At 41.2% G+C, this 17,973-nt stretch overlaps 1 protein-coding gene across 1 annotated transcript in view; it reads right to left on the minus strand.

Moving 5' to 3' along the window:
• Positions 1-17,973, minus strand: part of NEB (nebulin) — a 198,617-nt gene that overhangs the window by 16,016 nt on the left and 164,628 nt on the right. Inside the window, 16 exon segments of the mRNA XM_015559803.1 lie at positions 87-179; positions 1,106-1,198; positions 2,445-2,549; positions 3,050-3,154; positions 5,785-5,889; positions 6,657-6,770; positions 7,290-7,400; positions 7,802-7,912; positions 9,484-9,588; positions 10,891-10,995; positions 11,521-11,625; positions 12,179-12,289; positions 16,584-16,688; positions 16,773-16,874; positions 17,098-17,208; positions 17,909-17,971. Of these exon segments, the coding sequence (XP_015415289.1) occupies positions 87-179; positions 1,106-1,198; positions 2,445-2,549; positions 3,050-3,154; positions 5,785-5,889; positions 6,657-6,770; positions 7,290-7,400; positions 7,802-7,912; positions 9,484-9,588; positions 10,891-10,995; positions 11,521-11,625; positions 12,179-12,289; positions 16,584-16,688; positions 16,773-16,874; positions 17,098-17,208; positions 17,909-17,971 (1,644 nt within the window).

Raw genomic sequence — 17,973 nt, forward strand, 5'->3', positions numbered from 1 at the left:
GGGAGGAGGGGTGAGATGGAGGTAGGGAGCGATCGGGATGGGGCTGGTTGCACAAACCCATGCGGAGTAAGCATATGGGCCACTACCGAGCTAATGTGCTTCTGCGTCTCCTTGACACGTTTCACTTCCGGCAGGTCAGAGATCGGGGTTCCTTGTCCAATTGCTTCCTTGTACTTCACCTGCAGATATGAAAGGGGTGGGGGCATGTGAGGTGTGGTTAGCAGTCCCGCAATTTTTAAAATCACAAGTAAATAGCAGGAGTTCTCCACTTAGCTCGAATGGGGCCACATTCTGAACTGGGTCAGAGGAGAACAAAGCTAAGGGCAAGGACACTTGGCCGCTCTCCTGTCTCATTTAGGGGGTGGGGTAGGGGTGGGGCTCCGGGTTAAATCTTTGACTCTAACTTATTTTGTTTTCTGACAAGTGACAGAGTCTGTCCTTAACCAAACTTTGGTCAGACTCCTCTCAGTCTTCTTCCTAACTAGACCTTGACTGTTAGACTTCAGCCTCCATCTTTGCATCGTCCACTTTTACAAAAACCCTGCTAAAATTAGCATCTCCCACCCTGGCTATCTGATCCCCCTGGATATCTGACCAAATTCCTCGCCCCACCATCCCACAGGGGCAGCCTGATCACCCCGCCCGCCTCCAGCAAGGGCGTGGTGAGTGGGTTTAGTTAGCCACAAGCCTTCTGACCCCAGAATCTGGGGCCCAGATGTTTTCTCTGAGTAATTTTCCACCCACTGATCCTCTCCCTGCCCACCCAGCGTCCAGCTATAAATTCTCACGTTTTCTTGTTATATTTGAAATAGAGTCCAGTTCTATACCGAGATCTCTTTCCCCTACAGTGCAGTGGTCCTGAATAAAATCTGTTTTTTTACCATGTTACTGTCCAGCCCTGGTTTGCTCTGACGGGCTTCTCCATTTTCCATATCTAACCTCCGCTCACCAAAACCGCCCGGGGCTGCACTGACTATGAGGCGACTCTAACTGATTTGAGCAACTTAAGCTCCTGGCGACAAGGGTTTTGAGTGCAGCTCAGACATCTGTGTAAATGATCAAAAGGAGGCAGAAAATATCAAAGGTGAGTCCACGGCGCCCTTACCGAGCTAATGTGGTCCTGTGTTTGCTTCACTCTCATCATCTCAGGGGTCTTTCCAATCGCTGTTCCTGGCGAGGGATCCTCTTTATATAAAACCTGGGCATTCAGAATCGGGACAGTGTTACACAGAAGAGAGGGAAACCCGGCAGGAGAGAGTCTAGGAAACTTGGTTTCCGTGAAATCAAAAGACACTAGAGAAAGTCCTTCGGCCAGTGCCCGAGTACCTGACGTCTTCCACGTCGGCATCAGTAACTCCCACAGGCAACAATGGGTCACTTTCCAGATTTTGAGATTTCTTTTAAGATTATCATACCGTATTAATACGGAATGAGAAAAACCAGAAAATATTGATAAAAAGAAATCTCGAGCTTATATGAAATACAAAATCCATGAAAGAAATGTGAAGTTGGTTGGTTATTTGGGGGAGAGATAAGAAAAGAAATCACCAATGGAATACTGAGCTGCTGTAAAAAGGAAGGAACTCCTACCATTCACAAGAGCATGGATGGACCTGGAGAGCACTATGCTAAGCGAAATAAGCCAGCCATAGAAAGATAAATATCACATGATCTCACTCATTTGTGGAATATAATGAACAACATAAACTGCTGAACAAAAACAGATCCAGAGACAGAGAAGCATCGATCAGACCGTCAAACCTCAGAGGGAAGGTAGGGGAGGGTGAGGGTAAGGGGTGGAGACCAACCAAAGGACTTATATGCATGCATATAGGCCTAACCAAAGGACACAGACTCTTAGGGGGCTGAGGGCATGAGCTGGGGGATGGGAGGGTTATAGGGGACAAGGACACATATGTCATACCTTAATCAATAAAGAATAAAAAAAAAAAAGAAATCACAATGTCCAAAAGAACTCCATCCTCCTGGAGCAAGACAACAGAGGTTACTGCTGTGGGATTTAAAAAATTTAAAGAGCCCTAGCTGGTTTGGCTCAGTGGATAGAACATCAGCCTGAAGCCTGAAGGGTCCCAGGTTTGATTCTGAGTTGCGGCTCAGTTCCCAGTGTGGGGTGTGTAGAAGGCAGCCAATCAATGATTCTCTCTCATAATTCATGTTTCTATCTTTCTCCCTCTCCCCCTTCCTCTCTGAAATAAATAAAAATATATTTTAAAAAATTTACAGAAAGAAAGGTGTACTTTGTTAGCAGATTTAAATTGTTATGCAAATGGTCTGTGGAATGATGGTTTTACAGCAAAGTATGGAGAATGTTAACAAGTAACTGCTGGTATTAACTGGGGGAGGTTAATTGTCAGGCTAGTATATTTTTAAAGAGTATGGAATTATTAGATTAGCGTTGAATAGAAAATAAAGAGTAAATATACCGAGCTGAAATTCTTTTGATTTTCTTTCACACGCAGTATTTCTGGGGTGTCTTGAACAACTGTAATTTTTCCTTTGCTGTTTTTAAGGTCACACTGGTATTGGAGCTATGACGAAAGAGTAAACATATTGTTAAGATTTCAGCATTATTTTATATATCTTTAATTGTCCTATATTGTGTGAAGGAAGTTAAAATCTTGTGTTTAAAAAAATGTCTATGCCACAATAATCACCGTCTGATAGCCAAATGGAAATTCTTTAATAAAAATTTATGGAGAGACTAATTTTTAAAAACCTTAAAACTTTTAACATGTCAAATTAGGGTTTTTTTTTTTTAATGTATATCTTACCTGGAATTAACTGTGAAAAAACACAGATTTTGCCACTAAAAAAAGGATCATAGTTCATATTCAGTGACAGGAAATCACCAACAAAGTGACAGATGGGTCTGTCGTGCTTTGATTGGGCTCGAAGCATGAGGTGAGTGGGAGTTGTGGGACTGCTCCACGCCCGACTACAGGGTGATGCCCGCCTGTGTGTGCCCAGGGGCAGCCTCCTTGCCCTGCCTTGACCCATGGGCTGTGCTGTAGATCCAGGAAAAACTTACAAGGCTGAAGTTCTTTTGGTTCTCCCGCACTCTCTGCATCTCCGGGGTGTCTAACACTGTTTCATAGGAGGACATGCTCTTTTCTGCATCTTCCTTGTACTTTTTCTGGGAATAGATTTAAAAAATTAGGACGGTGAACACCACAGGGAGATGGTCCAGTGAGACCTAAAATAGCTCAGCAGATGGGAAGTCCTTCCCTGACTGTTCAAGGAGGTTAGGAGTTACAGAGCAGAACTCGGCTCCGTGAGTAGCTCAGGCCTTTTCTCCCCTGGGGGACCGAGCCCAGGTATTAAGTAGGACCCACTGACAGGCAGAGCTGGCAGAGAAAGGCGCTTGTTGGCTGGCCCATAGGAGGGAGGTGATCGTGTGCACGGCTCCTGGCAGGGAGACGGGGATGCCTACAGTGAACTGGATGGAGCGGGCTGTTCAACAGCAGGTGGAGAAAAGCAGGGGATTAAGAGCCATCATCAAGGCCTCTTAAAAGCCGGCCTTAGTTGGCGAGAAGGACATTTTCACTGGCCAAAGACTGTGCTGAGCCAGCCTTCTCTTTCCTTGGGTTCTCCACCCCACCCCGCCCCGCTGGTGGGAGAGACTGCCCACAGGGGCTGGTCTGCCCCAGACATCCAGGCAGCCACCCCCCACTCAGCTAACCAACTCCAGCTCAAAAACACAGAACACTTACTCTGCCTTAGAGTCTGGCTTTTCCTTTATCGCTTGTCACCAAGTCCTTCCACTTTCCTCTCTAGCTTATTTATCTCTACTTTCTGACACTTTTTTGAGAAGTATGGGTGTGCAGGGCTGAGGAAAGAAACTGGCTACTTTTGTAAGGGGGTAAAACTCATCTTTCTGTATATCTTTATTTAAATTGTATTATACAGGGCGAGGCAAATGTAGCTTTACTGTTGTGAGTACATGAAACAATTTATTCTTGTATTATTATTTATTAATTATTGTATTATTTTCCATATAAACAACTATAAACCTACTTTTGGCCCACCCTGCATACAAATTACATTTGTAAGTGTTGAAAAATTTAATATGAGATTTTTGTTTTTTAAGTGGTGGAATTAGACCATCCTGCATATCAGATATTTACATTACAATTCATAACAGTAGCAACATTACAGTTATGAAGTAGCAACAAAAATAATTTTATGGTTGGGTCACAACATGGGGAACTGTATCTAAAGGGCCAGAAGGTTGAGAACCACTGATCTAACAGGAAGCCAGTTAGAACAGACATTTCTGAAAGGAAAGGCCAGGTCACCAGGACCAGATGTTTTCCCTCAGGAGAAAATCACTGGAATGACCCTTCTTAGTTATGCAATGTAAGGCAAAGGGTTCTCACTGTCCTGGGCAAAGGGAAGAACCAGACCTCCTTTTCTTCAGCAAAAGCTGTTTTACCTGTTTTTTTTGCAGAGTTCCTGCTAGTCCCTAAAAGGAGCGGTCAGTTTGCACTGGGAATTCAGGGGCATTCTGAGAGGAGGGAGTCCCAGAATTTGTGGGTCAGCTTACAACACTTGCATGAACACTCCTCCCCACTACCCCCCAATGTGAAGTTTATAAGTTATGAACTATGTCCTCCCCAGTGGGAACCAGAAGCAGTTTTGAGGAAAGCACCAGTCCATCACGCAGGGGCAAATTCTGATCTGAGCCGGGAAGAAAGTGACCTGCTGGTCATACTTTTAGGCTTTGGGGAACTAGCCCAGGAGAGGCCTAGGAAAGCACACAAGAGCAGAGTAAGTGAATGAACCCCTCCCTGGAAATTGTGCACATGCTGAGGTCGTCTTTGAGGGTTAACAAAGTCAAAAGGCAGAGGTTATTGGCTGGTAAGCCTCTCACAGCCCTAAGAATGTTGACCTCCCTGGCTCCCGCAACGAACACAACATGGTGGTTTGAGACCCATATAATTTTGCTAATCAAATTCTTTCCCACTCCCACCTCTAAAATAAAAGGTTCAGTTCTCCCGTTCGAATAGACCTGCTTCCTAATTAACCCACTCTCTGGAAATAACTATATTTTTCATATCTAACTTTATGATATAAAATTATATGTTGCTAAAAAATGTTTAAATTCATGATTCTTCCAACTTGATTGTCATTAAGTTGATCATCTATGAAGATTAAAAACAAACAAATAAATATACCAAACAGATTTCCAGGGTCTACATCAGACTTACTAGCTTCAAAATTCCAGTTGGAACCGGGAAAATCTACCTTCCCAGGTGTTTATAAAGCATAGCCAGGTCAGGTAATTATTGCTTTAGAACTCACTGATCAGAAGACAGCAAACATTCTAATCTGGGCTACTCAAATAATTGGCAGACTCCCAATATCATGGAAGATTAAAACAAATGAGGGTATGTCTGGTGTATGGAGGACATCCCACACTTCTTCATCTCTCTATTTGTAGGACGATGGAGAGTTATCCACCATGGGAGGAATCAGGGCTAACATTGATGACATAATCTTAATCTCATTAAAGAAATGGATAATCCAAATGTGGACTGTTAACTTTGTTTCTTCAGTTCTTCTAAGAGTCCTTCAGTAACTTAAGATTCTCTCATTTAATTAGATGCAAAAATCTAAACTTTGATCTAAACTTGCATCATAGATAACTCCCATCTCTTTTATTGGGCAAGATTGTGATTTGAAAGGACCGCCTTACAAATAAATGCAAAGATTTTGTACTTCATGATTGGGGTCAATGAGTGATATCCTGAGGAATGTCCTTACCTGGCTTGAAAGGTTTTTGACTTGTTGGGCATGAATGATCTCAGGTGTATCAACCACAGAAGTGAAATTGGCTTTTTCCATTTCTGCTGAATGCTTGTACTTAATCTGCAAAAGAATACCCAACAATTGAGTAAATGTTTACAATGTGCACAACACTTGTTGGTTTAATGTGATTAAGAGGTGATCAATATTTCTTTCCCCACCAAATTAATTTATTTGACAATCAACAGACATTTTCCTTATTATGTTTATAGCTTTATACTAAAGAGTGAAATTCAGAAAGAATGAGTTCTAGCTGTTGAGAGACTATCTAGTTGGGCATGGGGAACAGAAGTAGGGAAGGAAAAGGGGGAGGAGAGGAGTAATGGGAAATGAGGGAGATCATCAGCAGAGAGTAGGGCATGGATTGTTTATATACACAAGAAAGCAAAAGACCCAAACCAATTACTGTGAGACAGTGTGGGATGCCTAAATCTATGTTTTAAATTTAGGCCTTGAAAGGAGGGAAAGAAAGGACTCCCAAAATAGTCTAAGCAAGGAATTCTTGGTGCCAAAAGAGGAGTGTAATGACTAAGAAACAAGGCCAGTTGTCAGAGAATCTACACCATTTCCAAGCAACTATTTGGTTCCCCAATTTCCATCCTTCGCTCTGAATGTCTCCTGTGGCTGCAGACTCAGAAAGGCAGATGGAAGCAGGCCTAGCAAAGGGTCCCTGATTCTTTTATTAGACGGATTTACTAGGCAGATGTTTAAGAATGATACTATATGCATTCGACGATCATTGACCAGCAAGTTAGATAATAGAAGGACAATCTGTGTCTTTATAATCACAGTCACTGTTTTTGGAAGATTGACATGAAACGGACACTGACCTGACTGGCAATATCAGTGGCGTTCTTGGCCCTCATGAAGTCAGGCGTTTCATTGGCCATGGCGTTCAGGCCTTTTCCTTTTACTCCCAGCTCCAGGTCTCTCTTATATTCTTTCTATAGAAACATTTTAAAAAAGTTTCCTTACTTCCATGATTAAATAAAAAATGTACAGAGTGACTATAAATCCACATAACATGCGACCTTAGTTGCTATGTTCATCTTTCCTTATGGTAGGATGCAGTGGTGACCACCAAAATCCATTTTAAGGCCTCTTTTTGAACATTTCTTTTATTTAGAAAATTAATTATAAAGCAAATTTTAAATCTAGTTTGGTAACAACTAGGATTAAACTTAGAGCACACCACTCCCATTTGGTGTTTTTATTTAAATGAGCACACCAAATGGATCAAGATTAATAATATTAGATAAATAATAGGTTAGAATAGTAATAGCCACTGCAGACACAGATTGCTATGATATCAACTCATTAGAAATTAAGATATATTTTATTTAATGGTAGTAATCATGTTGGATATGGAATTTGAAATCCAAAAACTCTTTTCATCTCTTTGGATTTGTGTGTGTGTGTATCTTGGCTGTGAATTATGTGCATGCAGTTGGCTGGGGACCCACCTCATTGAGGATTTGAGTGGCGTTCTTTGCTCTTATCATGTCGGGAGTATCTTCCATTTCATGGAGACCCTTCCCACGGATGCTTTCTTCTAGATCTCTCCTGTACTCTTTCTGTATCACAAAATAAAAGCAGCAACGATGATCAGAAAGCCTGGATTGCTCTTCTCAGGTAAAGGGTCAAAATCCCCAAAGATAAAAAGCCCTTTCAATTTTAAACAGTTGCAATTTAGTAAATAAAGATATCAATAAAAGCAGGGTATAAGCTTCATCAGTTAATATGAAATATTCAATAAAAACTAGAAATTAATAGGATGGTAAGGTAAGCACATTTTATTCGATACTCAATTAAAATATCAGAAGAATGAACATGGGTCATAGGTTAGGTGACCAAATGTGAACCCAACTCGAAACCCACAAAGTTAGGTGGTGGTTAAAATGACCGAAGGTGGTGAAAGTGGCATTAGTGCAGTTATTTGGATCAAGAGGGAAAGAAAAGACCAACTGGGCACTACCTCGCTGATTATTTTGGTTGCATATTTGGCATGTAATGAAGCTGGCGTGACCTCCAGGCCAGTCAGGTTTCTGCCTTTGATGGACTCATCATATTCTTTCCTGTATTCTTTCTAATGTGAGTAGGAAGAAAGAACAAGTTAAGAAAAAGACACATTATTATTATTTACTAGAGGCCCGGTGCATGAAAATTTGTGTACGCAGAGGGGGAGTCCCTCAGCCCGGCCTGCACCCTCTTGCAGTCTGGGAGCCCTCAGGGGATGTCCAACTGATGGCTTAGGCCCACTACCCATGGGGAGCAGGTCTAAGCTGCAGTCTGGCCTCCCTCTGTGGGAGGTAACCAGGCGGGACAATCAGAGGATGGTGCTAACCAGCGAGTGGCCAGCCCTGCCACCCCCACCCCCAATTGCCCTTCCGCGGCCACTGGTCACTGCTGCCCTCCTCCTACCCCCACCGCTGTCCCCTCCCTCTGCCCGCTGGCATGCGCCTTGGCTGGCCTGGTGCCGCTTACTCACTAGCCCTGCCCCCCCAACCTGTCATTCCACTCTTTGGTCTATTTGCATATTACACTTTTATTATATAGGATTACTATATAGGATGTCTCAATCTTAAGAAGGTATTACATTTTCTTTCTATGTTGGCCTCTTAACTTGGTCATAGTTCTGCTGATGGCCACATACTTAAAACATGTCTGATTTTTCTGGAAATACTTTGTCTAGAGCAAATGGCCTCAAGGAAATGTGACTGGGGCTGGCCCTCCATGAGAGCAGAGGGAAGGACCCAGGAATCCACTGTCATCTCTCCTGATGACATTTTTCTTAAGGCAACAAAAGATTTTACTTCTGAATTAGAGATAAGCAACTCAAGGGAAAAAAATAAAACAACCCAGAGGAAGGAGAGCCTGAGGTCACCAGATACAAACTTGACCTTTTTCATAATCATGATCTATTATTTTTAATCACTAAATAGATTATGTGGACAAAATTATTTTTAGATGCCTCTGCTAACATTTCTAAAATAGGAATTATGGCACCTTGACTTTTGATGTTTTGATAAACACCTTGATCACTAATCTTCTTTTGTTGGCTTGGGGCTACGTATCTAGAGAAGAACAGTCCAACCCTAGCCAGTTGCTCAGTGGGTAGAGTGTTGGCCTGTGGACTGAAGGGTCCTGGGTTGGATTCTGGTCAAGGGTAGATGCCCAATTGCAGGTTTGATCCCCAGTAGGGGGCATGCAGGAGGCAGCCAATCAATGATTCTCTCTCATCATTGATTTTCTATCTCTCTCACTCTCTCCCTTCCTCTTTAAAATAAGTAAAAACATATAAAAAGTAAATTAATTAAGAAAAAAGGAAAGAGAGCGAGAGAGAGAGGAGCAATCCAAAGCTGATGGTAAGTCTATGCAGAGGGAATGTTTTACTCATGAAAAAAAATTATAATATTCAATATAATTTCAGTATTAGCAATAGTTTACTGTGTTCTATTTCTATGAAAATGATAGCTAAAATAAGACATATGTGGTAAATTTTGATAACTGAACCATAGGACTTTAGAGATCATATGGTAAAGCAGCCCATCATCTACTACTGTGGGATAATTGAAAGCTGGATACGTTTGTGAGCAGAGCATGTTTTCATCAGGTTGAGGGTGTGTTCGCTGAGTGGTGTGTTTGTGTAGGACTTACCCCGCTCTGCATCTGCTGAGATTCTTTGGCGGTGAGGTACGTTGGTGTTTCAAAGTCCAACATGGGCTTTCCTCGTTCCTTTTCATACTTTTCTTTGTATTTCACCTGGTGATGAAAAGCCTTATGAGCTATCCCTCCTCGGGTCGATTTGTAGACAGATCCAGTTTAAGAATAGTATTTTTCAATTGACACATTATGTCCAATTGGGTGGCATCTCTGCCACTCAAGACAGATCCAGAACTTTTTTGTTGCCAATGGGGAAAAACACCATTTCTGTCTGCAAGGCATAATCAGGATGTGTGTTCAACTCATGGAGACAAAAGAATCACTGCAGAAGGATCAGCAGCGTGAAACACTGAGGCAAGAAAACGCATCACCCAGTAAGGGAAGATCACCCTTAGATAAGGCTGGCCAAGATCTGATATGTGTAGATGTGAACATTTTCACCCTGGCATTAGTCAATACTTCTGATTTTCAAAAATCTCCAGTTTTTCTTTCATAAGAATTGTTGTCAGACAACTGGGGTCTTGATTTGATGGGTAATGCATGCAACTTCACAGGTTAATAACTCTTTCTAGGTCATAACCAGTCACATATGTAATGCAACCAACATAAGTTGGTATAAAAATAAAAACTAGTTTACATGTTGACTGACTTACTAATAAACCTGACATTCTCTAAAAACCCCCAACACTATTTTACAAACACAGTCCCTTTACCCTCATGGGATGAAAGTCAGAGGCCCTTGTTCACGCAGTGTCTTAGTGGCAATGCTCACTGTCAGCTCTTTTTATTAAAACAACACATCATTGAGGCCTGGGGGCAAATGCTACTTTGTGGATGACATGGGGGTATTTCTAGTAATTTAGCCCTTGTGGTTAATGCCCAACCGGGACCTTAATAATGCTGAATTTGTAATATAGGAGGACATGTGACAGCAAGCTCCTTCTCTCAATTCTTTCCTTCATTATTTGCAAATATTACAATTCCTAATATACCCAGAGACTACTTCATTGGTAGGTCTGGTCATATCCCTTATCTGCTTAAAATCTTCCCAAGTCTTCCTATTATCCATTGTTTCTTAACTTGCAGGGCAGGCTCATGGGGGCACATTGGGGTCATTGTAAGGGCTTTGTTCCCCTTTGTAACATGATCTTATGCTTCCAGTCCCAGTCAGTAACCTGACTCACACACATTGTACTGTTTCTCCAATATATGTTGATGCTGTTATCACTGATGACATAAACAGTTGTTTCAAAATGTTACAAAATGCCCCTGTATCTATGGACATTTTCTCAAGCTGCGGTTACCGGAACTGTCACTACTATTCCCCGTGGGGGGAATCCACGCAAGCTTCTGACACTGTAGAGTGAGCGTCAGGGAAAAGGTCAGTCTTGGTCAACTTACAATGCTCTGCAGTTCCGTGGCCTCCTTTAGGTGCAGCTGCTCCAGGTTGTCGGGGATGGTGTGGTAGTGGCCTTTACTCTTCTCGTACTTCTTCTTGTACTGGTACTGAGGGGAAGGTGGCAAAAGGGTATGTGGATGTTACAGCTGCGTGGCCTTCAGATGCTTCCTCTTTGGACTAGACATGTACACAGCAGCAGGAGCAAGGCCACATTACAATGAGCACATGCTAACTAGCGGGGTAAGAAACAGCTTTAAAGGCTGGAGTCCACCGTCAGCTTTGGCAGGTAATACAGGTTGTACACACTTAGGGCATACGGCATATTTGAAGTGGGCTTAAGAGTGAAAAGTGAAAGAGGTCCTTTAAAGGAGGGAAGAGATTGGTTAATTGAACAAAAGTTGAAATAGTCTAAAAAATAAAAGCATTTTCTTATATTCTGGGAGGTGTTATGGTCAGTGGAGAGGTGGTAGGTTTTGGCTGTAATTTAGAAGAAGGCACTCAAACAAGAGAGGAGGTTTTCAATCAATCTAGTTTGTCAGTGGCAGAGAAGTTAGAGGCATGTGAGCTCAGAAGAGGAATTTAGCTGCGATTGGCTGAAACAAGCTGATTCTGGAGCAAATGACTGAGCTTACAGAACTGGCGAGTTGGCTTGTATTCAGGACATGATTCATTATCAGAGATTCCTTCATGTCAGTCACAGGTTTGTGAAGTTTCTTGAGGTCAGCCTTATATTTAACCTGTATGTTAAGAGAGAAAAGATATTATGTAAATAGAGGATAGTAAACAGTACGAGTGGAAACCATAGTAAGACTCATCCAGAAACAAATGCTGGAGATGGTGATGAAAAACCATGTCTTGGTCATGTAGCCAAAAAGTGGAAACACATAATTCATCAATAGGTGAATGAATAAACAGAATGTTTATACATATAGTGGAATATTATTTAGCCATAAAAAGGAATGAAATTCTGGGTACACATTACAACATGGATGAACCTTGAAAACATTATGTGGGTGAAATCAGCCAGACAAAAGAGACAAATATTATATGATTCCACTTATATGAAATCTCTAATAGGCAAATTCATTGGAATGCAAAGTAGCTTAAGGATTACCAGGGAGGGGAATGGAGAGTTTTTTGCTTAATATAGAGTTTCTATTTGGAGGTGATAAAAAAGTTTTGGAAATCATGGTGGTAGCTGGACAAAATTGTGAGTGTAACTAATGTCTGGAAAAATAGTTGAATGACAAATTTCATGTTATATATTTTACCACAATTTAAAAAACATACCTCACTTGCGAGATTGTTAGCATCTTTCATGACTTTGTAGAGCTGGCTGTCTTTTGGATTGTATTTTGGTGTCTTGCCCTTCTCTTTGTCGAAATTTTCTCGGTATTTAATCTAACAGCAAATGCAAAAATCCAAATTATTCCTGAACATAAATTAAATTGAGGACTGTGAATTGGAAAAAATATAAATGAAAAAAAATATGTTATACATAAAGTGATCAAATAATTTATTATCCAAACTAGGACTCTTTTAATAGTGAAAGGAGCATTATGGTAATTAGGTTGGGACAACAGTCAATCAAGAATAAGATCCAGTGAAATTGTATTTGCCATCTTTCATCACTCTGGGTAATCATTTTCAGATTAGCCAGAGTGATGAAAGATGATCACCTCTTTTTAATGCAAGACAAAAATAAAAGGAAAATGCATTAGGCTAAATTCAGAGAAGTGAGCTGATGTATTTGATTTGGAGCAACTTGGCCCTCCTAACTAGATAAGCTGAAAGCATTTTAGATCTGTTTCAAGGAGTTCCGAGAGGGATTGTCAATGATCAGAAGTATGAGATGTCAGGCACCTGTTAAGTTAGGAGAATTTATTGTTATTTTAAAATAGTACTTGGGCTACATCATCTTAACTTTTTAAACTTGGCAAAAAAAGGGCATAGCTTTTGAGTAAAGAGGACAAAGTTTAGGAATTAATGGTTTCTACATCATTTCAGACTAGAAGAAAAAAGTGAGCTACTTTAGAATAATGAGAAAATAGGATTAAATATACTTTTAGGTTCATAACACTAAGACAATGCAAAAAACTAAAGTACTTCAATTTTAAAAAATAAGCATAATGCCTGGCACTAATAGTTGCTCAATAAATGTATTTTATGGAATGAAAGGAAGAAACAATCATCATGCCTAGGTAAAATAGCTAAAGAAGATGTTTCATTTATAAGAAAATTCAACAGCATAAATTGAAACAAGATCATGTCCTTACTGAAAGACAGACTAATTAATGCCTTTGTCAAGAGTATTGTAGAATTAAGTCCCCTAGTTGTTCACTCTAAGAAGAATGAAAAATGAGCTCTCTCTGGATGCTAGTCAGCTAAAAGGGCATTATTTGACTCTCTGGGAAATCTAGAATTTCTGTTATTGGTAAGGTGAAAGATTCTCTCATTCATTTAGGACCCACTCACCCCGACATTTTACTCTGTAGGCATTTAAAAGCAGCACCCTTCATGCTTCATCATGTTACTTAACTTCCCCACCACTTTACATATTCAGCAGAACAAACACAAATGAGACCACTCAAATGCTAAGAACAAGGACATCTGCCACCTCAGAGGAAATGCATCCACAAAGCTGGCATTCACTTCTTTTGAATAAACCTTCGGTGGAAATGCATAGGGAACAATAAGCATGCAGAACAGTACCACGTGATGCAGGCACATGGAGACAGATACATTAAGGAAGAGGAGAAACACAACATAAAAGGAAAAGGAAATGTAAATAACTGGTTCCTCTCTGAAAAAAATTCATTCTCAAAATAAAGAAATGAGAGGCCTGCTAAAGAAAGTCAGAGGTCATGAGCTGGTGCCTGGACCCAAAGGAAGCTTCTTGTAAGGGATATAGAAACCCGTAAGGCAGGGTTGATCCCAAGAGCTGGGAAACACAGAAAGGCAAGTAAACCAGATGTCCAGAGTCAGACCGAGGAAGAAGAATTGCAAAGGCCCAGACTCTCAGATAAAAATAAAATCTGCTTCTTTTAGAAGTATGTTAGATTCCTCTTTCTGTCTTTTAGGAAATAACTTGTTTCTGAAGAAATATTTCCTTAACGAGCAGCAAATCCATTGGTCTTGCTTCAGTATCTTTTTCTTCTGTTAATTTCAAGTAAACTTAAATTTTCAACTGTTTAATGAAAAAAATCTATGCCCCCCTTTCCCACAGAAAGACCCCCAAGCAAATGTAACCTAGAAAACAACTATTATGAATCTGAGTTCAGCACAAAACGAACTTCCTTTTTAACTGGATCTTCTTAAGAATTGCTTACTACATTTTAAAAGATATGGACACACATCAGATTCAGGACTCCAGGAATTCTGGGACTATGCAGTAAATATAGTAAATTCCTGGCATTGGACTAGGCAGTGAGGACAGTAAAACTACATACATGTCCACTACGGAATGGTAAAGACTTCTTTTTCTTGTTAATCATGGAACCTGAGAGGCAACCATGCAATGGTATTGTCAAGTGCAACACCAGCATGTATAATCCCATCAGGCTCAGCTATTGGCTTATATGGATGTGGTATAGGAAATATTTTCAAATCAATTATCCTTTCAAAATTTAATTTAATTAAAGGTCTGAGATCCAACTGTTCAGCTCCTTATCAGGGAATTGGTCTTGTAAAGACTGAAGAACAGGCCCAAGAATTAGAAAACTTCTCGCTATTAAGACTGTAAAACAGAGGGTGAAAGAACTATGAGTTCATAGTATGCCCGAACAGAGAGACTGTATTAAGTGCCAGTCTCAAAAGTATTAAACATCAACAATGGCCATCAGCAGAGGTTTTCTTTGTGTGGTGGAAGATGAGATTCTTCATTTGTTTTCATTTCATCATTTCATTTGATCTTTGTCAGCAACTCAAAATATACTTGGGAGGCCATGTCTGAGTCTAGTCTATCTTCCTACTCCAAGTGGCATGTTCCAGAGGGCAAGCTTCATGCATGAAAAGATGGATATGTGCAAAAGTATATTCTTTAACAAATTTCCATAGCATTCTACACATGCCGACACAAAATCAACAGGGAAGAGTGCAACTTGGTCAGTCAGTCCCCTGACCAAGGCTAGGAAAGTCGACAAGAAAAAGAGGAAGACAGAGATCTCGGCTTGCCGGTGCCAGTCTTACATCACTCATGAGTGCATTAACTTTCTTAAGATGCCTCATCATAGGGGTGTCATAAGATGCGGCGCCGTGCCCGTGTCCTCTCCTTTGGCCTTTGAGGTAGTCTGCCTAGAGTGCCAGCAAGACAGCAAAGTCAGAACGGGGAGGGCCCACCTATAGGGGAAAACCTATTGGGCCAGGAGGTCACACCAGGAAGCTGTAAATGCAGAGGCAAGCCTTTCACAGAAAGTAAACGCAGGAAGGTGAACTCATAAAAGGATCTGGTTGGGTCTCATTCTCCATATGATAGCATTCACTTAGAATTAGGAATATGAGCCTCTTGATGTTTAAATACAGCAAAGTCTTCAAAATGTCAACATGCAAAGTCATTTCTTTGTTTTTAACTTGATAATGGTATTACCTTGGGAATTTAAAAACATATTAAACATTTTTGCATTAGAAAGTTCTTGTTACATTTCATTACTCTTAGAGATTACACTGTTTTTTGTTGCCGATTTCATATTTTGGTCTCAAATGCTTACACAATTCCATTAATTTATAATAAAACATCGCATAGGAGTATTACATTAAAAAACTTAAAAAGTCATATTTGCTTGTCATTAGGCATCTGAACCTTGTCTCTTCATCATCATGATGGCTTCTTTTGTCCCTTGATATTACTACTTTATACCTTCCAAAAGATTGGAATCCCATGTGTGCTATTGCCGAAAGTCATACATAAAACAACCAAATGTATCCCAAACCTGTTTCTTTAAACAAATACTTGAGAGAACAGACAATGAACAAGGTAGGACCTCTAAATTGGAGGAGAAATAAGATATTGTTGAGCTCAAGTTCTCTAGGACTAAGACTTGCTCTCTGAAAGAGCTGATGGTGGGTCATGGAGTCTCTGAGCTAACGTCTGAACACCTGTCCTAACTCAGGAGTATCATAGATAATTGGTCTAACAAGGGAAATTAGGTAATGTGGCAATTAGGTTTGAGCAACACATTTCTGAGCCCATCTGCTCAATAACATCAAATCTGCTAAAATGAAGCATTCCCACTCAGCACCCTGTGCATACCTTGATCAAACATTTGTCACCCCTATGGTACTTACTTATCCACGGATCTATAGTCTGAGGACATCTTCCCTAGGTCCTAGCGCAGGCACTTCATATATGTACGTTGAATGAAAGAATAAAGGTTACTGCATCTGGTTGGATTCTAGACACTTGCATGTTAACAAGGCCTCACAGGTGAGTTAAGTATGAATTAAGCCCTTGGGATGTAACCTCCCATGTCTAGAGACAAGTTCCAAGAGGAACTCTGGAGCTGATGTTCTTATCACATGAAAATAGCTAAGCACTCAAACACCCCTAGACACATACCCATAAACGGAAAAGTGGAGAAAAAGAAAGGCCTGGAGATGTTAGCCGTAAACAAGAAAGATGGTCCTTAACACACATGTTCTGGTACGTTTCAAAGCTAATCTTTTCATGTTAGAGCCGCCTCTTGCCCATCTGTGTTACCTGGCTGCTCAGCTTGGCTGCCTTCTTGGCCATTTCAATGTCTGGGCGACCAAGCATGCTTAACCCATGGCTGCCCTCCTTCCGGTGCTTGGCTCTGTACTCCACCTGCATCGAAGGAAACCAAAATGGGCAATACATCCTCGGTGGTGTGGCCCTTGGGGATCAGGTACATGTTAACCACATCTTTACCTCGCTGGCCTGCTTGGCTGCCTGCGTGGCCTTCTTGATGTCGGGCCGATCAGCCACTGTGGTGTAATGCAGGTTTTCTTTGGCATCTTTTCTGTAAGCAACCTTTATATTTGGGGGAGAAAAAGTTCACTCCTTTGAGAGACATGCTATCCTTCCAAAATCCTCATTAAGTACAAGGGACCTTTTTATTAAAACCAAACTAATCCCACCACCATGTTTATTAAACTAGAATACACAGAAGTTAGGGTGACAGGAACCAGCATGCACCAATTTGAAATCCATGGTCTCAGTGGGCCCCAAAAGAGTGTCGAGAGAAGAAACTTACGTCACTCTGCTTCTTGGCCACTTCCATGGCATGTTTCACGTCTGGGGGCTCCATCATGATGGAGTAGTTGGATTTCCCTTTCTCCTTGACAAACTTCTTTTTGTAATTTGTCTGAAAAGAGCCGGAATTACATATGTGAACGGGGGAAGCTGGGAACAGGATTGATTTACTTGAAGAACTTTGAGATGATCTCCAGGGAAACCCCTGGCTCCCCGTTTTGGACCTGTCTGGAACCCGGGTCTCTTGGTCCACATTCTAGCTCTTCCCTGTCATCTCTGTCCCATAGCCCAACACTGGAACCACACACCAATCTTTGGAGAAATGACCACAGGGAACTTAAGCTCTGACATGCATCATTTCTACCTCTTTAAAACAGATGGAACTATAGAGGGCACATAAACTGGGATATCATGATTATTAATGTATTATTGATTAGGCCATAGAAGGCAGAGATTACCAAGATACAGAGGTGGTTTGCTTCTCTAAAATTGTTTAGCAGTTTAATGGTAGGAAAGGCCAATCTCCATTAGCGATCTTTTCTCCCCTTATCAGCACTAGGTTAACAACAGCTTATATTGCTAGATAACATGACCCTTGGCAAAACCCACATCTGCCATAGTTGCCATAATTGGATGAATAATAAGTTGCCCTTTTAACCAGAGTTCAAAATTGTGATCACAGACAGGTGTTGATGGTAAGAACAAAATGACATAAAGGAAGGCGTTTGTAAGCAAAACGGCAGCTTTCGGTCTGGCTGGATGTAAGGTCAAGGGGCCCAGCTGCTGCCCAGTGCCCTGGGGCTGTCACTCACGTCGCTGACATGCTTGGTCACTTCCTTGACGCGAATAGTATTCGGGGTCTCCGGCAGCGTCGTGG

This window comes from Myotis davidii, unplaced genomic scaffold, assembly GCF_000327345.1.
Source record: "Myotis davidii unplaced genomic scaffold, ASM32734v1 scaffold753, whole genome shotgun sequence".
NCBI classification, from domain to species: Eukaryota; Metazoa; Chordata; class Mammalia; order Chiroptera; family Vespertilionidae; genus Myotis; species Myotis davidii.